At 44.0% G+C, this 17,342-nt stretch overlaps 1 protein-coding gene across 4 annotated transcripts in view; it reads left to right on the forward strand.

The window, feature by feature from the left end:
* RET (ret proto-oncogene) overlaps positions 1-17,342 on the forward strand; it is a 192,811-nt gene that overhangs the window by 156,181 nt on the left and 19,288 nt on the right. For all 4 annotated transcript variants that reach the window (XM_053311676.1, XM_053311677.1, XM_053311679.1 and 1 more), the window contains 5 exons: positions 1,828-1,935; positions 7,724-7,938; positions 8,030-8,152; positions 9,829-9,899; positions 16,406-16,543. In XM_053311676.1, the coding sequence (XP_053167651.1) occupies positions 1,828-1,935; positions 7,724-7,938; positions 8,030-8,152; positions 9,829-9,899; positions 16,406-16,543 (655 nt within the window). The remainder of the gene's footprint in view (positions 1-1,827; positions 1,936-7,723; positions 7,939-8,029; positions 8,153-9,828; positions 9,900-16,405; positions 16,544-17,342) is intronic.

The raw sequence follows: 17,342 nt of genomic DNA on the forward strand, positions 1-17,342 counted from the left end.
ATTAGATGCAAAAGAGGAGGACAGAACTTCTCTTTTGTTTTTTTAAATAGTTGTGTGCAAGAGGACAGCACAAGGAATGGATTCATCCCAGTTTTTGTTTTTGTTTTTATTTGTTTTTATTTTATTTTATTTTATTTTATTTTATTTTATTTTATATACCACCCTTCCTAAAGTGGCTCAGGGTGGTTTACACTAAAATGCATACCAATTTAAATTTAAAAAATAACTTAAAAGCAGATTAAAATTAATATTAAAACTAAATATCATTAAAAACCAGGCTTAAAATATGAGTCCTTAAGGCTCTCCTGAAGGCCTCCAAGGAAGATAGTCCCCTCCCATTAATGGGCAGCTCATTCCATAATCTAGGGGCGACAACTGAGAAGGCCCTATACCAGGTCGCCACCAGAATAACCTGTTGCACCTGAAGACAAACCTCTCCTGATGATCTCAATGAGCGGTGGAGATCTTGTAGAGAAAGGCACTCTCTCAGGTAACTTGGACCTAAGCCATTCAGGGCCTTAAAGATAATAACCAGCACTTTGTACTTTGCCCGGAAGCATATTGGCAGACAGTGCAACTGTTTATCAGGCATAATATGGTCTCTTCGGGGTACTCCAGAGACCAATCTGGCTCCCACATTTTGAACTAACTGAAGTTTCTGAACTGTGTACAAAGGCAGCCCTACATAGAACTACATAGAGAGAGGAGAGCTGATCTTGTGGGAGCAAGCATGACTTGTCCCCCTAGCTAAACAGGGTTCAGCCTGGTTGCATTTGAATGGGAGACCACATGTGAGCACTGTAAGATATTCCCCTCAGGGGATGGAGCCTGAAGGCAGGGGATGGAGCCTGGGAAGAGCAGAAGGTTTCAAGTTCTCTCCCTGGCTTCTTCAAGATAGGGCTGAGAGAGATTCCTGCCTGCAACCTTGGAGAAGCTGCTGCCAGTCTGTGTAGACAGTACTGAGCTAGATAAACCAATAGTCTGACTCAGTATATGGCAGGTCCCTATGTTTCTAGATCACATTGCCGTAGTCCAACCTGGAGGTTACCAGCTGCTGTACCACTGTTTTCAGGCCATTCTCAAGTAATGGGCGGAGTTGTTGAATCAATTGCAGCTGGTAAAAAGCACTCCTGGCCACAACCTCAACCTGAGGCACCAGAGTGAAACCTGGGTCCAAGAGCACGCTCAAGTTATGACCCTGTTCTTTTTGGCAGGGGTGGGTGGGGTGTAACCTCAACCTGAACAGGAAGTTATATCCCATCTTGCCGATTACAACCCCCAACAATGAGTACCTCCATCTTGCTTTGATTCAGCTTCAGTTTATTATTCCTCATCCAGCCCATTATTGCCTATAGGCAGGCATCTATGAGGCTAAAACCATTTCCTGTTATTGATGACAACCCAAGTAGATCATATACTGCATAGCTCTGCTTTTATGGTAGCTGCCTTGGGTTTGTTTGTTTTTTAAGGTGGAATAAAAAGGAAATGCATTTATTTAATATCTCTTTACTAATATCTCAAATTAACAAAGACATTTGAAATATCTTTGATATTTGAGATATTTAATCATCTCAAAGAAATGTATTCTTTAATATCTCTGATAGCTTAATAACTTATGGAAGTTCCAAATGACCAGGTTATCACATTATGTTTATAGTAGTTTTATGAAAAAACAGTTGTTTTGGTGATTTTTTCCTTCAGATCTCTATAGCTTGCTGATTGGAAGCCAGTGCTAAAGAGATCCAAGCAATATGTTGATATTTTAACATTATGGGGACAGTGTTTTGAATTAATTAACTGGGCTTATCATCTTGCTCTTTTCTGCAGAAAATGCTTCTAATAGCGAACTGAGAGATCTGCTTTCTGAATTCAATCTTTTGAAACAGGTCAACCATCCACATGTCATCAAACTTTATGGAGCTTGCAGCCAGGATGGTAAGTGTCAGGGACTCATTACATTTTGCCCATTATGAACAAGAGATGAGTTGATCGTTCCCAAACTGTGTGTGTTGGAAGAGAAGTTCTAGTTTGCCATGATAGATAAAATAAAATAAATACATGAAACAAAGGCTCATGTGAGCACAAATTGAATGCCCATGTGAGCACAAATTGAATGCCCATAGCTCAGCACTCTGGCCTTCCCTCTTTCCAGTCATCCTCTATAGGGGCATGCAATTTTGCCATACCTCTGCATGGGTACGATTTACATTCTCAATGTGGAGACAGTGCAGAATTATCTACCCTCAGAGGATACCTACCTAGAACAGGAAGTATGCATGGGATGGGTAGTTCGCTGGAATTGGATGATTAGTATTGCTTTTAGTATTCTAAAAATAAATATTTTGGGGTGCAAGAGTGAAGCATGTTGGCAACTTTAATTCAGAAAAAGCACACCTTTGGTTATCAGAAATCCAAAAAACACCAAGGAATGGATATTTTAAGATCATATGCGCTTGGTTGTATGCATTATGTGTGGAATTAAGTAAGGACATAGGAATGGAGATATCACATTTGCATCATAGCCTTTTTCTGAGAAGTTCAGGATGGGATTATCCCATTTTATTCTTACAACAGCCCTTTAAGATAAGTTATATTGAAAAAATAACTTGCTTAATTCCACTCAGGGGTCGACATCCTTACTGACGAAGCACTAGGGGTCTGCAAACAGGCTCAAAACCAAACCGGTTTGATGTCGAAATGGTTCAGTTTGAAGGTTCAGGGTTGAGCTGACACCCCCCCCCGCCAAGTTTGGCTTGACCCTGAACCATAACACACACGCCCCAGTTCAGGGGTTCGACAAGCTTTAAAAAAATTTGTTTTAACTTACTACCTGCGGGGGGGCTTCTCCAAGGTGGTGCGGGGGGGGGGTGAGGTCCATGGAGGTTCATGACCCAGGCCACACAGGGTCCCACTGCGCAGGTGCAGCAGCCTTCAAAATGGCTGCTGCAGCAGGGAATGGGCCCAGAAAGGGCAGAAGACACCCTATCCAGGTGAATTTTAAAGGAAGAAAGGCCGGCGGGGGTAGAGGGAACCTCTGCGGACACCCCACCTCCGCCACCTTGGAGAAGCCCCCTGGGGGGGGGTGTAAATTTTTTTAAAAACTTTTTTAAAAAAAAGCTTGTTGAACTGAATGGGTGTGTGTGTGTTTTGAAGGGGCCAAAACCAAACTGGCCTGGTGCAGTTCAAGTTCATTTCAAACTTGAACCAAACCGGGCCAGGTGGTTTTGTACACATCCCTATGAATCACTGGAACAATGCAAGAAGCACCAGTGCTCTGAAATGTTCAACTACTTTAGCTGCACTGCTGACTACTGGAAGTAGTGATTGCCCATGTGACCGCGGGCACGTGCGCAGTGGCAGACGCAATTGCTACTTCTGGTATTTCTGGATAACAACAGAGGCAGGGGCAGCAGGGAGGAACACTGCCGCCCCAAAAATGTTTCTCAAAAATGGAGTGCCAGCGGGGGGAAAGCGGCGGGAGGGGTAAGTGCAAGCCCCCCCTTAAAGGGAGACCTCCGCTGGCGCTAGATCGCGCCTCCACAGTTCCATGCACATCCCTAATAAGGAGTGGCACAGCTGCATATAGCGGCTGAGGGCGGGATTCCTGTCCAAAGCAGGAGAATTGAGCTTGTTAGTTTCTGACGAGGTCTCTGCGCAGGCGCATATCCCATTTGTGTAGAAGTACAGATGACCATTAGAAGAACAAAAGTTACAGGTGAGTAACCTGTTGTTCCAGAGGATCCTCTCTACCCAGCAGAACCCTCTCCTTCTCCTACCCCACAAAAGGCTGGTTGTGAACAACCTCATTTTCAGAAAGTACAGACAGTTGAAGGGCAGAGGGTGGGGTGTCACAGAAAATTAATCCTCCTTGCACAACAGAAAAGGCCTTAGAGTGACATTAGAGTCTGGATTTTGGCCACTGTGTCAGATTATCAAAATGAAGGTATTTATGACCCAGTTAGACCGTGGTAGGATTGCTGTTGTGAAGGGAGAGGCCAAGAAAAAGTTCATATAAGTACATTACTGGATAAGATCTCAACATGTGCACTAGGGCCAAAGGAGATGATGTATCTGTTCTGTAACTGGAGCTCTCGGGGTGTGTGTGTGTGTGTTTTTAATGTAAAAAGCAGCCATGTCCCCCGATGCAAATTGGGGTAACATGGGGAGAAGGGTTTTTTTTAACCCTGTGCCACCACCTTGATCCTGAACCAGATCACTTGCCTCATGGCTTCCAATTAGCCCAGAAGGAAAGTTCCCATTGGCAGTAATAGAAGCTTTCCTTCTGGGGCAAATAGCACCTGTGGGAGGAGGGCTGATCTGGATTGCGTCAGTGGCATGGGCAAAGGGTTAAAGCCTGCCTCCTCTGTGCTGTGGCTCTGATCTATTGTTTATTATTTTTATTTTTATTTATTTGATTTATATACCGCCCTTCAAAAAATGGCTTAGACTGGAACCCTGGACCAAATGGCACAATAGGCATATTAATTGGTTTGGCTTTAAGTCTACTAAAATGGTACCACCACCCATGCCACTCTACCTTGGTCACAAAAGTGAGGATTTCACTGACACAGGTACAGTCAGGCAAGAAATACTCCATACTAGCCAACCCTGCACAGAGCATCTGTGCAGCACTTTGGGGCCGGCTGTTTTCCCCTCCCTCTGCCTCCTTCCCCGGTCTCTCCTCTCTTCCCCTTCCCTCTATCCCTGCGCTCTGCAGCCCTCCTCCCCTCCCATTCCTCTCTCCACACAGAGCTGCAGCAGGCGGTCAAGACGGGCCCTGACACCGCCGTTTTTCCTGTATCCCGTCTGCCTGCTGCCGCGGCTTTTCTTTTCCCGCGCTCGCTGCCCGCCTCCGCCTTTCTCTCCCCCCGCCTGCTGCCATCTTTCTCTCCCCTCGCCCATGGCCCGCCTCCACCTTTCTCTCCCCCCCCGCTGCCCGCCGCCACTTTCTGTCCCCCCCACACCTCTGCCTTTCTCTCCTCCCGCCCACGGCCCTCCACCGCCTTTCTCTCCCCACTCCTCCGCCGGCCGGCCGGCCACCACCAACACTTCCTTCCCCCTTTCCTCCTCAGTCCTCTCTTCGGAACTCTTGCAGAATGTCGCAAGAGTTCCGCCGCCAAATCCTGGGCACGCATGTCCCAAGAGAATTAAATATATAGATTTGTCTTGATCTCTTTATGAGGCTTATTTACTAAATAACCAAATCTTAGTTTAGAAATATAATGTGTAGTTAGAAAGAAGGGCCATATTATTAGTCTGGTAATGGGGGTATCTGAACAGTTCTGCTGGTGATTGCTGTTGCATAGCGACAGTCTCCCATTTTCATGGAACTGTGCCACAAGGAATTGGCATGCAGTTTGCAAATTTGCCACATTGGTTTTTATCAATGTGTGCAGCAATACATTATATTCAGACTAACCCCAGGTCCTGAACTTGTTATCTGGAATTCCTAGTAAGTCCTATTCACAATATGTTTCCATGTGGCACCATTTCTATTCAGTCCCTTAAAAAAAAAAGTAGCTGTAGCTATTTGAATAAATACAGCTGCGTGTTTTCTGTTTCCCTCAACCTATGGCTTCAGCCCATTGTAGTTGCAGAACATTGTTCTGGGAAGGGCTGCACATGTTCTGTGATTTTGCACAAAGTATTCAACTTCCAGAGCACTTCAGCTTTCATCTTTAAAAAAAAAAACAAGCAAGTTTCTAACCTTTATGACTGTGAAGATAAGCTTTAAAATCTGTAGACAATTTCTGCTGAGCTCAAGAAAGGGGCAGGGCCCAGGAGAATTTCCTGTGGTGAGAGCTTTAGTCCCCTGCATTTAGTGTCCTCCAATGACAAATACAAAAACAACAATTAAAGTGTTGAGTTTATTTGGCACTTCATTGTTTTAGTACAGATTTCACAAAACCGGGCTACATAAAGCTTGGCAAGAAGCTAAATTTCAAGTTGGGGCTGTGGCTAAAATTTGATGGAAACTTGTGACACTCTTGTAAGCGTTTGATGTAGCAGAGGACAATGCTGAGAAGGGTGCTGATTCTGTTAGTGTGTTAAAGCTGGGATAGGAAGGCTTTGATCTTGCAGACAACTGAATTCATGTGGGTGGCTATGAGGAAAAGCTTGCTAATGGACTGAAATGTCAGGATCCTTTTGTGAGAGCCTATACTTGAGGGTATTAAGTATACTCTCAACAAGAGAGTAACAAGCCACTCTAATTAGTGTGCAGGAAGTACAAGATACTGGGAGAATTACCACAACCTGCAGGAAATAATGTGCATGTTTTAAAACGGAACTCTTTAAATAGGTTCTTCAGGCCAATTTGTACAGAAATCTGCATTAAACATCTTATAAAACCTAAACACTTTGCATATTTTCTTTTTGAGCTTTGGCAGAAATGCAGCATAGTTCCATTTGCTCTCTATAGGTATGGACCCAAAGGCATGTGAGCAGAAAAAAAGCACATTTTAAATTTTACTATGCTCACTCCCATGTGGTGGGGAGTGCAAGGCAAGCAGAGATGAGAGGACTTTTAAACATACACATTCAACGTGTCACTCTGTCCTGGTTTTGTGTGGTTGTTTTTTTTAAGAAAGGGAAAAACTTATTTTTCCTTTAGATGCTGAAATCTAGGAAACAAAGAAAATAATCTAAAAATAGAAGTGTGAAATGATGGGAACAAATGTGGCTTTAATCAAAGCTCAGATATACAACCCATTAGGTATGACAGTGTGTATTCTGTGCATGTACAGAAACCTGCAGAATCTGGTATTGTGCACAGAATTTAGTTTCCTGATTATCTCTGTTTCACTTTTTGAAATTATTTTGCCCTTAGGGCTGCAAAGGAAGACTTGAAAGTGTGTGAGCAATGCTTGTGAAATCTCCAAGAGCCAAGGGGGTTAGTTTTAGTGCTATAGAAGTTCCTTGTCCATCTTTTTTTCTTCTAGGAGCAGATGCACAATAAGCAATATATTCACATTTGTTCAATTTTCGTGATTTATACTGGTTACACAATTTAAAATTTTCTCTGCAGGTTTTTAGCCTAATTTCCAGTAGGCTTATGAGATCACCCAGCATTCTCTGTGTGTGTTCATGTGTGCCCCCCCCCCACATCAACTTTGCGACTCCTGGACCAATATGAAACAAATTGGGTACAATTGTAGGGACACATAGGGACACCTCAACGGCGGACGCATGAACTTTTGAGTTGCAAGTGAGCTAACTTGTGAACCGCTTAACTGATTTGAACCAAATTTGCTACTGCTGCAGGGACACACAGGGACATCTCAATGGCATAGTTTGTGATGATGTCATCCACACCGATTCAAGATGGCGGATGCATAAACTTTGGAGGTGCAGGTGCACTAACTTGTCAACTGCTTAACCAATTTGAATCAAAATTGCTGCAGCTGTAGTGACACAGGGACACCTCAGCAGCATAGTTTGTGATGATGTCATCCACCCCGATCCAAGATGGTGGACGCATGAACATTTTGAGGTGCAAGAGATCTAACTTGCGGACCTTGATGTAAACCAAATTTAGTCCAGTTGTAGAGACTGTGGAAAAAAAAGTAGGCTGATTAGTTCTTATAGGACAACTTGTTTTGGGGTTGTTGTTTTTAAAGCACAGGGGACATACAATCCTGTTGGTAGATAGGGCATTTTATGTCTGATTCTTGAGAGCAAGCTGACCTAATTCTACTTCTATTTCTTTCCCTTTTTGCCTCAGGGCCTTTGTACTTAATAGTGGAATATGCCAAATATGGCTCCTTGAGGAGTTTTCTAAGGGAAAGCCGGAAAGTTGGACCCAGCTATGTGGGCAATGATGCCAACAGAAATTCCAGCTACTTGGACAATCCAGATGAGCGAGCCTTAACCATGGGTGACCTAATCTCATTTGCATGGCAAATATCTCGCGGAATGCAATACTTGGCTGAAATGAAGGTATGGTCCCCCCCACTCTCAACCATGTCTTCCTAACCTCTAGAGTAGCTGACAATAAGTTAATTGCTTATTTTCATTTCTTATTCCAAAGCTTGTACATCGTGATTTAGCAGCCAGAAATGTCTTAGTAGCAGAAGGGCGTAAAATGAAGATTTCAGATTTTGGCCTGTCGCGAGACGTTTATGAAGAGGACTCTTACGTCAAGAGAAGCAAGGTACAGCACTTTGTCAGTGGTTATTATCAGGTGTGAAACACAGACAAATGATGTTGATGCACTTTGTCATAGGCAAAAGCAAAGACAGGAGGAGAACCTCAAAGAAGCACCAAGAAAAATAATTGTTACATTGCATTTCAATAACATATTTATGAAGAGCCACTACTTCAAGTCCATTGATGTGAAAAGATTTTTTCAAAAATATTTAGATTAAAACAAGTGTGTGTTAACTTGAGTGCTTGCTCTATAGAATAATCGTAATTTTTTTTAAGAGGTGTGGGCCTGATTACTCCTTACACACACACACTGCCAGAGGAGTCACTATGTTCGTGGTTTGTATTGGGCTCCTTCTTGCCCAGAGTTTTGCCATGTTACTACTACTCCTTGAAACTATTCTGATGATCACCAGAAAGTGGGCCAAGGGAGCAAGCCCAGTGGTTCCAAGGCGGCTAGCCACCTAATTCCCCCTTCCCTTACATGAGGTTAATGGAGTGAGAGCTCCCTTAACCTTGTTTTTCTGCTTGTGTGCTGCCACAGCATGCAGCAACACACAAGTAGACCTCCAACCGGGAGGCTGCAAGCAGCCTCTCAGGCTCGGGTCCCGCTAGAATGCCCCATGTACTTGTGTGGGGCATCCTGGAGGCCGAGTGGCCCTCGATCCCTGCAGCCCCCACCAGCTCAGTGATGGAGCCAGTAGTTGTGTGGGCAGCTGATCTGGCCACCCAGGGCTCTGCGGGCAATTGTCTGCCTCCTCAAGCGCTTCACACTAATCATGTGAAGTGCCTCCTTATCTGGCAATTAGGAATACTTCTGCCCCTTTAAATCCATTATTTTCCCCCATCTCAGTGATTTATTATCAACTTCCCATGTGATTAGGTGTGTCATTGGCATATTCAGTTGTTGTCATATTCAGCATATGACAACATCTCACTTGTAAGATCGTGCATGCAGAGAAAATGTAATCTGAAGCCTGTCTTCCAATATGAGGAGTGTTCTTTTCATTGTAAAGTCATATGTATCTGAATAGACACCTCAGATCAGAAACCAAAGTTTAAGCTACATTTTATAATAGGAGCTCCTTACAAACCTATGTCTGCATCTCTATAGCTATGACATTAGGAAATTGCTTCTGCAATAACAGTATTCTGATCACCATGAACTGCATAATGTGGCTTTTTTAAATTTGCTTGCTTATTTGTTTCATTGAGGCCCTGCCTATCCTCCCAAACGGATGCACATGGATACTTACTATTATAAAATCTTAAGTCTAAAAATGTGATTTTAAAATACACAAATTAATCTTTTTCAATCATGTCAATGCCATGCACTAAGAAGTGGATGGACTTTAAAGAAATAGAAATAGCGCAGTCTTCCACTGTCACACCAGTTAGCGTCTAAGGGCAGGTTCAGGCGACACAGCAGCAAGTAGCTACAGTGTTTGACAATAGTTGACATGAGTATAAAGTATTTTGGAAAAACATACATCTGTGTTAAGGTATGATTTGTCATTTTTTATGTGAAAGAAAGGCCCTTGTTCTCTGTGAAAAGGCATGTGAGTGTGGTTGACGGCATACACAAGACAACTGTGAAAAAAGTGAAATGTCTGTGACAAAAGTGACATTGAGAAGCAGTGCAAAAGAGTGTTTGCAAGCAGTAATGTCCATTTCTTCCTCCAGGGCCGGATACCTGTAAAATGGATGGCAATAGAATCTCTCTTTGATCACATCTATACAACACAAAGTGATGTGTAAGTCTGTGTATTTACATTCCTTCCCTGTTCATCTTTTTCCTTGGATCTATGTTGTGCAAGAATACCTCAGGCTTCCAAAAGGCCCCTGCTCTGTAGCTCTACTGTAGAAAACTGAATGGACCCTATTTGGCTGGGAAGTCAGTATCAAAAATCAGTTTCTTGAGCAAAGCCTAAACAAGATGTTAAGCATCTTGCCCTCCTTAAGAGAGGCATCATGCCCTAACCAGCAGTCATTCTAGCCTCTCCCAACTGGCCTTCACCAGCTAAGATATAGAAGCTCTTCTCACAATCAGTGAGAAGAGCTTCTGGGAGGTTTGCTGGGAGAGTGGGCTGGATTGGCTGCCCACACAACTACTGACTCCGTCACAGAGCCAGTGGGGGCTGTGGGGATCGGGGGCCATGCGGCCCCTGGAAGTTCTAGGATGCCCCACGTGAGCACGCGGGGCATTCTGGAGAGACTTCTGAGGCTGGCTGCAGCCTCCCAGTTGGGGGTCTACTTGTGTGTTGCCACAGCACACGAGCAAAAAAATGAGGTTAACGGAGCACTCGCTCCGTTAACCTCATTTATGGGGAGGGGGGAAAGGTGGGCTAGCCACCTGGGAACCACCGGGTTCGCCCGCAAGCCCGGTGGTTCCCACGATCAGTAGAAAGTGGGCTAGGCTCCCTTAGCCAGCTTTCTACTGATCATGGGAATAGCTTCATACATGGATTCAATTTGTAGCTGGCTGATTTCATTCTCTAAGACACATGTGCTGCAACAGTGGACAGTTTATGCTGAAATGGATTGCAATAAGCTAGACAAAGCTGAATTTCCCAGAATTGGTGTTGTTCTAAGCTGAGTCAGTCTAGTGGCCTCACAATCATATCGTTATTTTGTCTGCAAAAAAAAAAAAAAAAATGGTTAGCATGACCCAGTGGGCAATAATTGGTCTCTGGCTCCAAGAAGAACCCAGACTTAGTCATCATCTGGAACAGGTCCAGTAGATGAGAAATGGGTAGATACAGTCTTGTGGGATCTACTTTGCTTCACTCTAGAATCCCAAGGTCTACTAACTAGATCGAAGTACAAAATAGTTGGTTGGGTGTATGCTTAGGATTAAGGACCAGGACATCTCTTGAGCAGATGTTCAGACCAGGAATTTGTTTTCAGAACTAGAGCTGAGCTCACAGTCTTTTCACCAAAAAAACCCAACAACCCTTTCATGATTTCCTCCCAAGCTTTCTTCATTTCAGCTGCCTTACTTAGGGGAGGAAAGTCTTTTTGCTATTGCAGATGTTAAACTATTGAGAGTCACAAATACTTGGGGATTTACTATCCATGATGTACCCTTTACCCATCCCTATACTAGATGGTCTATTGCAAAGGCTCCCTTCACATGCACAGCAGTGTGGGAGCTGCTTCTGCATGATGCTCTCACCTGCTGCTGGGGCACATATGAGAAGAATGTGAGGGAGAGCTGATTATGTAAGTGGGTCTTTCACCTGGGATTTGATTCCATACTCCTGGGTGCATGTGTGAAGGTGACTACATCTTGTAAGTGACGAGGGAGAAACCTTTAATTACTAAGGATGTGCATGGAACTGGGAGGAGGTGGCTCGAGGGGGTGGGGTGCCACTTTAAGGGTGGTCGAGGGTGCACTTACCTCTCCCCCTGTTCTTTTTTTTTTCCATAAAAGCCTTTGAGGCATCAGTATACCTCCCTGCCGCCCCTTCCCCCTCTTTGGCTGGAAGTACTGGGTGCGTGTGTGTCTTCGGGCCTCCGAACAGGTTCATGCACATCCCTATTAATTACTGCTGCTATCACATAGAATATTGTCACATGTTAGTTGCATGCTTTGACAGCCTGCCTACAGACCACCAGCAATTAGTTTGTTATGGTGCATGTCTCCAGCAGCCAGCTACCCACAATGCTCTTTTGATCCACTGGTAAGTCCGGCTCTCTAGGCTTGTCAGCTCTTATGTACATCCAGATCCCTATACCTTTAATGTTTGCATACATAGGAACATAGGAAGCTGCCATATACCGAGTCAGACCATTGGTCCATCTTGCTCAGTATTGTCTACACAGACTGGCAGTAGCTTCTCCTAGAACAAGTCATGCTTGCTACCACAATACCAGCTCTCTTCCTCCCCCCCCCTTTAAAAAAATGACCCTGAGTGCATCTCCCAAGAGAGACTTTTCTCCAGCTGGGCTTGACCCAACAACCTTTTCACTCCACTGTGCCCAAAAGATACTCAGAGCAACATAGGAAGCTGCCATATACTGAGTCGGACCATAGGTCCATCTTGCTCAGTACTGTCTACACAAACTGGCAGTGGCTTCTCTAAGGTTTCAGGCAGGAATCTCTCTCAGCTCTATCTTGGAGATGCCAGGGAAGGAACTTGGAACCTTCTGCTCTTCCCAGAGTGGTTCCATCCCCTTAGGGGAATATCTTACAGTGCTCATACATTAAGTCTCCCATATGCAACCAGGGTAAACACTGCTTAGCTAAGGGGACAAGTCATGCTTGCTACCACAAGAACAGCTCTCCTCTGTGATGGGGGATTTGTGGAGATATGGCATTCCTAAAGTAGCTGTGGTGGGAAATGTTTCATCTTCCCATGTTCTCTCTCTTGTGCAGCTGTTAAGAGCAAAGACTTGCCTAAATGGAATCTGAGAACTGTAGAGTTCAGGAATCCCTGAGTTTATCCATTTTGCCTTTGTTGGTACTTCCATTTTACTTCTTCTTACTTCAACATTCTGTAACTGTTAAAGAAAAATTCTATGAGGAAATTGTGGCTTCTTTTGAGTGAAGTTTAGACATCAGAATGTGGGGAGGTGGGGAAGGGAAATAGAAAGAAATTGCAACTTAAAGACTCTTCAGGGTCGAGGGCATAGTGAATACTTTATTACATAGCAAGATTCTTGCTCACTTTCCAGTAACTGTGGAGAAGTAACCACAGAATACTGGGAAACAGCCAGCTTGAACTGTAACAAAAACGGCTTGCCACAAGTGATGAAGCAAGCTTAACAAATACAGTCCAACCTGGTAATTCAAACTCATTTGCTCAATATGTATTCAGGAGTCCATGCCTCTTATGTGAGTAGTGCTAAACAGCTAATTAGTACTGACAGGTTAACATGCATTATTTAAAACGGTTGTTGGTAAACATTTCTTAAGTGCTAAACACCTGTGCTCACTGGTCACCTGAATCTGTACAACTGCTTGTGGCTTTTATATCATGGAATCTCAAACTACAGAGACCGTATAACTCTGTGTACCATCTGCTGGGGACAAACAGTGGGAGAAGGCCATCACCTTTATGAGCTGTTTGCAGCCTTTTTGGAGACATTTGCTTGACAGCTGTTGGATAAGATGGACCATAGATCTGATCGCACAAGACAATTCTTACATTCCCATGTTATATAACTGAGGTTTAACTGCATAGCAAGTCTGAGATAGAGATACACATGTTGCGTGGTGGAGGCAAGTACTCCAGTGTTCTCATCCTATCTGTTTCTAGGGGCCCTAGCCCATCGAAATGAATGAATGTGAGGATATTATAGAAATATCCTCAAGATAATATTATAAATGCTTTTTTAAACTGGAATATTGAATATGCTGTGTGTTGGTTATATTTGTAACCATTGCATTATATAAGATAAATGTTACAATATTGCAAACAAATGCCATATTCAGTTATTACATATGTCTCACTTCTCTGTGAACATGTCTACATTTCCTCCTGCACCACATTACCAGCATGAACAACTGCTGGAAAGCTGAAAGGGAGGGAAGGTGCTTGGGGAATTTGCAAACTTTTCCCATTAGAAGGAGTCCCCTAAATCCCCCTTCTCCCTAGTAAATGACATAGGAGGCTTTAAGGAGGAACATTACCTTTGTGACACCAGCAGCTGTTACACAAATCTCCATCTTAATCTTAGACCTGTTTACAGGTCAAGCATTCAAATGGCAAAGTCTGCCATGTTGAACAAGTGTCCAAATCTAAATCAAGCAAGCCAGCAAAACAGGCGAGGCAATCAAGGCAGCAAAGCAAAGCAGATGGAGACAGGAGCAGATAGTGGAGCTGTTGAACCAGCAAAGGTGCAGGCAAGGACTGATAGCTTATGTGGCTAGTTCGAGCTCTGCCCCTTCCTAGACTCCTAGGGTAGCCTTCCTCCTGAGAAGACACCCCGGCTAGTTTCCCCTTCCACCTGAGGAGGCCCAGTGTCACTTCTGTTCCTAAGGACCTGGGGGCAATGGAGGAGAATCAGAAGAGAGGAGCAGGACTTCACTGAGCACCAGGACTCCTCTGCTGGAGCAGCTGGCTCTGGTGGCCCTGGCAGTGCTGGACCTTGCAGGCTGTCATCAGGGACAAGTGTCCCTGATGCCAAGGCAGACTCTCCTCCTCCCCTGGACTCGCTCTCTTCAGGGTTGGTGGCCAGGTGAATCCTGGCAACAAGCCTGAAAGCGAAGGTTTGTTTTCAAGATTAACAAAGCAGAGATGTGTTACATTAGGAGACCTAGGATATGCTCCAGTGAGAAGTTCTCTTATTGGAAAGAATGGGAAAATAGAAAAAGTTGCCAGTACTATCCACCACCACTACCCTGCTTAAGGAATACCAAATGCCAAATACCATCAATAATGGATCATAGTAGTGCTCTTGCACAGGCCCTATTCATTTCAGTTGGATGTGCAGGACAGCATGACACTCAGTTGTGCCCAGAAGTGATCAATTCAAGAAACAGCTACAGTAGCATGAAAATGTCCCGTGTTGAGGTATTCCCCCCACCATTTAAAGGGAAATTAAATCTGAGAGCCAACTTGAATATTAAGCCTGTATGACAGAGTGGGTAGAGCAGGGGTGACAAACTGTGACCCTCCAGCTGTTGTTGGCCTACAACTCCCATTATCCCCAATCACCATGGCCAGTAGCCAGGGATGTAGGCCAGCAACAGCTGGAGGGCCTCAGTTTGACACCCCTGGGGTACACTATTAAATGTTGACTTGAGGGACTCAGGTTCAAATCTCCACTCAGCCATGAAGCTCACTGATGAATTTGGGCCAATCCCAACTGTAACCTGTCTCACAGTGTCATTGGTATAAAATGGAAGGGAAGACTGACTTTCAAGCAAGGGTAGAATAAAAATATAATACACAGTTGTTTTTTCATCAACAAGGAAGGTCTTTTGAAATAAAACCCAAATCACTAGAAACCCTGTTTGGCATAGCAGTAGAGAGAATCATAATATGGTGTGCAGGAGGCATTAACTCAAATAAAGTGCATGAAGGGAGAACAAATGGGCTTCAAACATACTGTGAATAGAGACATGAATGAATCCAGACTTCAGCAAAGTTATGGACATTTTATTTCTATGCTAATAATGGCCTACTGAGAATACAAAAAAGACAGGAAACTAAAACATTATCATATGACCAAGTGAGACATGCAGTTTTCAATAACTATGTAACCATTTTTGCTGACCAATTCCTTACTGAAGTAATTCCTCAAAATCTACAAAGCCGAACAAATGCTGCTCCAAGAAAAAAGTGTTGGTTGCCAAATTCTTTCCAAGTATGGTTTTCTGAGGTATCCCAGGGAGTTAAACACAGCTTATGACTGCAAAACTGAAGATAGAGGAATCAGTTCCTGCCACAGGCAGACGTACTGACTAGCACTTTGGAGGCACTGTGGGCAAAGTGCTTTGCAGCATTTAATAATCCATAGTCATGCTGCACGGGCTCTTGTTTGCAGTGGGGGGATATCTTCTTCCCTCAGAAGCACACTCTAACACCTACAAATACAACTCTGATGGTTGTACAGCCCTCAGGGATATATTCAGGAGTACCGTATCGATGAGCACTTCTGTGGGAAGGAGAGATCAGTTAAAATTGCAAGTGCCCGCACAGCAGGACTCTTAAATTACTAAATGCTGCAGACGTGGTTTGCATGCATTGCCTCTGCAGCATCAGTCAAAATGTTGGCCAGTATCATTAGCCATACCTTATAGGCCACAATCATTTGTTACACCTTAAGTCCCAAGGGAGAAATGCAGTTTTTCATTTTGATACGACTGATTGCAAAGAAACAGCCGTGTCTGACTTCCACTAGATTGGGTCCTATGACTGATTGTTTATTTGGACACCGAAAAAAATCTTTTCAGAAAGTGAAATTTGTAAATTTATATTGCAGATCAGCAAGTTTCAATAGAAAGCACTTTGAAGTGTGGAACACAATTCCATAATTTGACTTTTGTACTCTGAATATTGATTTTTGTGCCCTAAAACTATTTTCACAGTTTTGTATCCTCAAATTCAAAATCTATTTCATTCAGATCTGTTTGTTACCATTTGCATTCATGTCAGTATATAAAAAATTGACAGCTTTGTCAGATTTTAAGTTTGTAAATTTTAGATTCACTCATATGTACTCATTTGTACTATAGGATCAGGAGAAAATTCTAATTTAAATTCTTTATATTCTAACTTGCCCAGTAATTGCTGCTTTCTTTTCTCCTCAGATGGTCATTTGGAGTACTGCTATGGGAGATAGTCACCCTGGGAGGTAATCCCTATCCAGGTATTGCTCCTGAGAGACTGTTTAACCTCTTAAAAACAGGATATAGAATGGAGAAGCCAGAAAATTGCAGCGAGGAAATGTAAGTAACATCAAACTGCAGGCACTGCTGATCCAAAACATCCTACTAGTTGATCACAGTAATCAAGATCAGACTAGAAGCTCTGTCTGAGGTCTTTGCTAGATGGGAGGTCTTATCCCACCGCATTAACCATCCAGGTGGCTAGCACTATTCTAGTAACAGCCATCTACAGAGATATTCGTTTCTTCATCTTAAGTCAGCCTTGGAACATTTTAAAAATAGAATTATAGGAGACGTATGCTACAGTCTTGCAGAGAGGGAACACTTGCATCATATTTTGTATCATTTTCCAGGAGATGCCTGCATAGGAACTTGCTTTATACTGAAGCTCTTCTCACAATCAGTGAGAAGAGCATCTGGTGGGTCTGGAGGGAGAGTAGGCTTGACCCTCTCTCCCTGCAGACAATCAAACTTATTGCTCTGGGCGGCCGGATCAGCTGCCCACACGACTGCCTGCTCCATCATGGAGCCGGTGGGGGCTGTAGGAATCAGGGGCCATACGCCCCCCAGAAGTTCCAGGATGCCCTGCGTGAGTGCACAGGGCATTCTGGAGAGACCCCGAGGCCAGGAGGCTGGCTGCAGCCTCCCAGTCAGGGTCTACTTGTGTGTCGCCACGTGCCGCTGTGGCGCACAAGCAAAAAAATGAGGTTAACGGAGTGCTCGTTCCGTTAACCTCATTTAAGGGGATGGGGAATTAGGCAAGCTAGCTGCCTTAGAACCACCGGGCTCACCCGTGAGCCCGGTGATTCCAATGATCAGTAGAAAGCGGGCTAGGTTCCCTTAGCCTGCTTTCTACCGA

Source organism: Hemicordylus capensis, chromosome 3 (genome assembly GCF_027244095.1).
Source record: "Hemicordylus capensis ecotype Gifberg chromosome 3, rHemCap1.1.pri, whole genome shotgun sequence".
In the NCBI taxonomy this organism is placed as follows: domain Eukaryota; kingdom Metazoa; phylum Chordata; class Lepidosauria; order Squamata; family Cordylidae; genus Hemicordylus; species Hemicordylus capensis.